The sequence below is a fragment of the Penaeus chinensis genome, chromosome 34, assembly GCF_019202785.1.
Source record: "Penaeus chinensis breed Huanghai No. 1 chromosome 34, ASM1920278v2, whole genome shotgun sequence".
NCBI lineage: Eukaryota > Metazoa > Arthropoda > Malacostraca > Decapoda > Penaeidae > Penaeus > Penaeus chinensis.
This window is the reverse complement of record NC_061852.1, coordinates 21,800,917-21,806,809: the sequence shown is the minus strand read 5'-3', so window position 1 is coordinate 21,806,809 and position 5,893 is coordinate 21,800,917. Positions and strand designations below refer to the sequence as shown.

At 40.9% G+C, this 5,893-nt stretch overlaps 1 protein-coding gene across 4 annotated transcripts in view; it reads right to left on the bottom strand.

Annotated features, from left to right (window-relative positions):
- Positions 1-550: 550 nt before the first annotated feature.
- The window catches only part of LOC125043552 (innexin inx2-like), a 53,104-nt gene continuing 47,761 nt past the window's right edge, over positions 551-5,893 (bottom strand). For 3 of the 4 annotated variants that reach the window (XM_047639722.1, XM_047639721.1, XM_047639724.1), the window contains exons 2-3: positions 3,865-4,054; positions 551-3,606 (exon numbers count right to left, since the gene is read on the bottom strand). In XM_047639722.1, coding sequence (XP_047495678.1) covers positions 2,484-3,606; positions 3,865-4,054 — 1,313 coding nt within the window. In that variant the 3' untranslated portion in view covers positions 551-2,483. Of the gene's footprint in view, positions 3,607-3,864; positions 4,055-4,289; positions 4,835-5,893 lie in introns of those variants that run through there. The other variant, XM_047639725.1, reaches the window with a different exon arrangement.

Here is a 5,893-nt window from a genome sequence, read left to right as displayed (position 1 = left end):
TTATCATCATTACCATTATCATTATTATTAGCTTCATTATTAACATAACTGGCAATATTATATCATTATCATTATTGGAGTCATTTTTATTATTATTACATTGTAATTAATGTTTTTATGATTATGATCTTATCATTATCATCATCATTATTATTATTATCATTATTATCGTTATTATCATTATTACTGCTATTGTTATCATTATCATTATTTTGATTATCACCATTATTGTTGTTATTAATATTATTATCATTACTGTTGTTTTTGTCATTATTTTTGTCATCCTAATCGTCAATATCTTTATGAGAGCGATTACGATCATTATAATTATCATAGTTTTTCATATTCATCATTATCATTAATTGTATTACCTTTTCTTCTCTCAAAATAAATCACTCATGATCATAACTCATCGTTATTTTGGAATCATTTTTCTTTGCTTTTCTCATTTCGTATATACATTTCTTTTATTTGAGTTTAATATTCCATGGAAAAATAAACAAAAACTATGAAAGGAAAATGGGAAACACAAGTGAATAAAACACACGAATCAAAATGTCATATTATTCAAAGGATCGTACAAAGAACACGAGAGAAAAAAAAAACAACACTTAAAATAAAAAAAAGAGGAAAAAAAAATTATCAGAAAAAAAAAAAAATACTAACATGCATGCACTCATTTATTTAACATATGGCAGCAACCGGGGGAAAAATCCAAAATTGAAAGAAATAATTACATCTTTTTTCCCCCAAGTTGCGTATCAAAAAAAGGAGATTTCTTAATCCTAGAGAAATATCACAGTTGTAATATAATGAAGAGTGAAATGAAAAAGTGAATAAAGTTTTAGGGAAAGGATTACTTCTCTATTTTTGGCGGGAGGGAAAGGGTTTTTTAAATTACAATTTTGGATCCAGACTTGGGACGCCTTTCAGTCTCAGTAAAGCTGTTTCTATATATATATATAATATATACATATATATTATATACATATGCATGAATGTATATATATATATAGTGTTAGTCTCATAACAAGAGCAGAGACTGATGTCTTTTATGGATTTAGAAATTTCTTCATCATAATCCTTTTTTGGCCTCGCGTGTGTACGTGTGTATTTATGTGTATGTACCTGTAAGTGTGTGTATGTATGTGCATGTCCGAATAATCTGTTTTGTCGTTGGGAAAACGAGCCTAATAATAACACCGAATATATGAAACGTCACGATAAAAATAGATTTTAGGAGATAAAGAAAAAGGAAAATACTTTCAAATTGATACAGTGTCTGCCTTCCTTCTTCCTGGGAGGTGTCCCTTTCGTCTCTCTCTCTCTCTCCTTTCCTTTCCTCATCTTTTCTTCGTCGCTTTCTTGATATTTCCGTCTTATCCTTTTTCCGTCTCAAGAAAGCGAAGAAAGATGATCGGCGAGCCTGCGTCTTTTAACATTAAAATGAATCCCTTCGGTGATACAGTTAAAATAATAATAATGGTCTGAGCAAAAGAAACTCAGAGAGCGCCATCGGCCCTCTCTTCTTTCCACCATCATTGAAGAATCCATTAGTTTACACATACATATATAAAAATGGGAGTGTATATCAATATATAAAAATGGAGAATGGAAGAGCTGTCGACGGCGACGAAGAGCCAAGCGCCGTTGATGCTAATGCCTGGGAACGTGCGTCACGGGCCCTTGAGGAGAGAGGCCGCACTGCACACTATTTTCATTTTCCTTTTTTTTCCTGTAAATCACTTCACGCTGACTCTAGCACCTCTGGTTCAGTCACTTGTAATAAATAAACATTATTAAAAACTACGGTGATAACAGTTCAACACTAACAGCCTTAAAAAAAAGAAGAAAAAAATAGTATTGGAATTGACACAGAATTCAGCTAAGGCACTTTTTGTTCTCGTCCATGTAACCACTGGTTTGTTCTCTCTTCACCTTTTCAACCGAGTTTGTACGTCTTCTGTGCGTCTCGAGCGAGGGCCGCCCCTTCGCCGTCCGCCATGCGCCAGGGTTATGTCAGCGACGACATTTGTCAAGACGAGGCACGACATACGTTGTCGTCGTCCACCGATACGCCCTCGGAGTCGTGCGGAGCCCCCAGGGCTTGCGAGGAACCCTATGCGCCGCGTGAGGCGGTTGAGGACGCCGCGTCGCCCGAGCGGTGAAGCATCCGTTTTATGGTCATGGGTGACCCTTTAGAAATTTCGTTCGATGCACCGACGAGGAGACAAGCCCCCGCCGGCGCTGGCCCATTCGTGCCAAGCCTTAGCTCGATCGTTCCCTGGCTTCAGATTCTCCAAAGTGAAGCCTCTTTGCGGCCTTGAAGGAGCTTGTCTCGGTGGGGCTGTTTATGGGCGTCTCAGGTTGAGGGATAGAAGAGTCCTAGGCCAGAAGCGAAGACCAACCTCGGGCAGCACCTCGTCCTATGGCAGCTTTAAGAATTAGGAATCTCAAGTGTAGCTCTGAGACTACGCGACTGACTATTCAATTAAGATGCTGGTGTTTTTCTTAAGCAGCGGCGTCCGCTGGTCGGGATGCTGTGGGTTCCGAGACATCATCTCCGGGTTGGTGAGCAGCTGGTGGAGGTAGTCGGGGTTGATGGGCGGGTCCTGCGGCACGTTGGGGCGGCGGTTCCTGAGCGTGTCCGGCTGCTTGTTGGGCGGCATCTTGTCCTTGGCGTCGGGCGCCGCCGAGGCCGGGTTGCCCACCACCTGCTTGTTGAAGAGGTTGGGGTCCGACAGCCGCGTCATGAGCTCGTAGAAGCGGGCGTGGCTGAGGTGGCCTTTGATCCTGTACAGAAGGTAAATGTCTCCGATCTTGCAGTTCTTGCAGACCTTGACCACCATCGCACGGACGTTGTCGTTGGCGTGTGCGGGCTTGGCGGTGCGCAGCAGGTACACGCGCATGCACGGCAGCCACATAGCGAACAGGAAGATGATGTAGCAGCAGGTGACGAAGGACAGGATGATGAGCCACAGCCACAGTCCGAGGAACAGCTTCTCGTAAAGCTCCATGATGGTGAGGTGGCAACCGAAAACCTCGGTCCGCTTGTTTACCAGTTGGTTTTCGGTGGAGAGCTCACACAGCGCGAACGGCGGGAACGTCTGAGACATGTAGTCGGTGAAGTGCTGCGGATCCCTGTCGAACGGATAGGCCCTGAAGCCGTACTGGATGAAGCGGCCCTGCAGGATGAAGTCCAGGTACTGCATGGCGAACACGTCGACCACGAGCGCCAGCAGATTCACCGAGAAGAACTTCCAGTAGAGGCCGTTGTGCGTCTTGAGGTTGAACAGGATGTACCGAGCGGCCCTCTCGACGAGCTCGCGCTCCGCCTGGTCATACCGGTGGGCGTTGGCAGCGAGATCCTCGAGCAGCTTCTTGCAGCGGGCGTTGTCGAAGCTCTTAGAGACCTTTCGCGGGATGTAGTAGATGCCGGCGAGGACCAGCAGCGACCACGAGATCCACCGATAGAAGAGCAGGTAGCGCCTCGCCCCCTCCTCCTCCTGCACGTAGGGGTACGAGAGGCAAATGTTGATGTAGTCGAGTCGGACTTGCGTTTCGGCGTTGAAGTGTGACACGCAGGTTATGACGTCACGATAATACCTGCGGGGAAGGAATCAGTTGTAAAATGTGTTTTACTTGATTACCTCTTCTGAGGCTTTGGCGACATGTCTGTACTGGTCAACTCGCTTTCCTTGCCAATGCAACTGTCCCAATGAATTAAACATGACATAACCTTTTCCTCAGATAAAACCACGTGAACCAATCATATACATAATCTAAGCATATCATGTATCCATTATTCGGCATTAGATTATAAAAAAAGTACAGACACGAAGAGAACGAGCTCTTCCTACTCACCATGAGTACCAGACGGTGAGAAACCCTCCGAGCATGATGCAGAAGGTCCACCTGTAATGCATTCTGAGGACGAGGCCATCGCAAGTGGCGGCGCAGATCTGATTGGCGCGGCTCTTGACCACATTCAGAATGCTCCCCAAGATGGATCGCAGGTCGACGCTACCCGTGCCAATGGACGGCATTCTTGCTCCTGCAGAAGGGGGAGAGCGAGTTTAGAATAGAACATTTGGATCGGAACGTTCAGAATTATGCCTTTGGAAAATGAACTTTCTGAAATAAAACATTTGGAATTTTGCGGTGGTGCCTACATAATAAATCATAATTATATACAAACGCTGTTACCATTGAACAGGTGGTAACAGTAACTACATGATAAGAGTGATCCATGTACACAGAAACGAAACTCAAGTCGGGTTCAAACCAACCGGCTACTGGTATCCCAAGAAATAATCAATGTTGTCGCGTAAATGCTGCGCGAATATTTAGTCGAGCAGTGAACAGGGCACACGATCTTTCTCTCTCCCTCTATAGCTCCTCCTTCTCTATTCCTCTCCCTTCTCTATACCGTTCTCTGTAGTCACGAAAGCTATCTGGCTACCCATGACTCCATTATATACATCCCAACCACTAACACGAACGCGACCTGATCACTTTTCGTTCTTTGAATCCAGGGCTCGGGGGAAACGTTTCTAAGAATATCCGGATTGCTACGCGTTAAGATGAAATTGATAAGATGTCGTTTGGTAAGAGATATATTACGTTGGCATCGACAGCGGTTACGTACGCTGCTATGTTGGCCAATCAGGATAATTTAAAAAGCCCATATTCATGTGGACGTAGGGAAATTGTTCGTAAAGAAACAAGCTTACTAAGCCGCGGGATGATTTAAATACCGTGAAAATGTTGTTATCAATATAAGGCAATAAGACAAATTTATGGATCTAATCTTATCACAAGTGATTCTTTATCTCTCCCTCTCTCTCTATCTCATACATATATATATCTTAGCAGATATTTAAGCATCTCTCTCTCTGTCTGCCCCCCATCTCTTGTCAAAGTAAAACAAAATGTCTCTGACTGTCTGTCTGCCCCCCCCCCTCTCTCTCTCTATCTCTCTCTCTTTCCGTTTAGCGTGAGCTGGGAATTTCAATGACTGTTTCCGTCATTGTTCCAAGGTACTCGCCTTTGTAGCTAGTAGTTCTACATTTTAAAAACTTCACGGCCAACCACAAGTATTTGATTATAATTTACTTCCACTATTGTTCGTAGTAGTAGTAGTAGTAGCAGTAACAGTAGTAGTAGTAGTATGCAGTAGTACTACTACTTTTATATTAATATTGTTGATGTTCTCTTTCTAGTCCAATTACTATTAGAAATGGTGTCATTCGTACTATTATCATGTTTAGCATAACATAATTTTTCTATTACTATATTAATAGCAATAATGATAATATCAGTAATAGCAACAATGATAATGACAATTATTATTATTACTATTACCATCATAATCATCAATTATCATAATTATCGTTGTTATCATTATCATAATTATCGTTGTTATCATTATCATAATTATCGTTGTTATCATTATCATAATTATCGTTGTTATCATTATCATAATTATCGTTGTTATCATTATCATAATTATCGTTGTTATCATTATCATAATTATCGTTGTTATCATTATCATAATTATCGTTGTTATCATTATCATAATTATCGTTGTTATCATTATCATAATTATCGTTGTTATCATTATCATAATTATCGTTGTTATCATTATCATAATTATCGTTGTTATCATTATCATAATTATCGTTGTTATCATTATCATAATTATCGTTGTTATCATTATCATAATTATCGTTGTTATCATTATCATAATTATCGTTGTTATCATTATCATAATTATCGTTGTTATCATTATCATAATTATCGTTGTTATCATTATTATAATTATCGTTATTATCAGAATCATCGTATAATTATCGTTATAATTATCGTTATTATCAGAATTATCGTTATAATT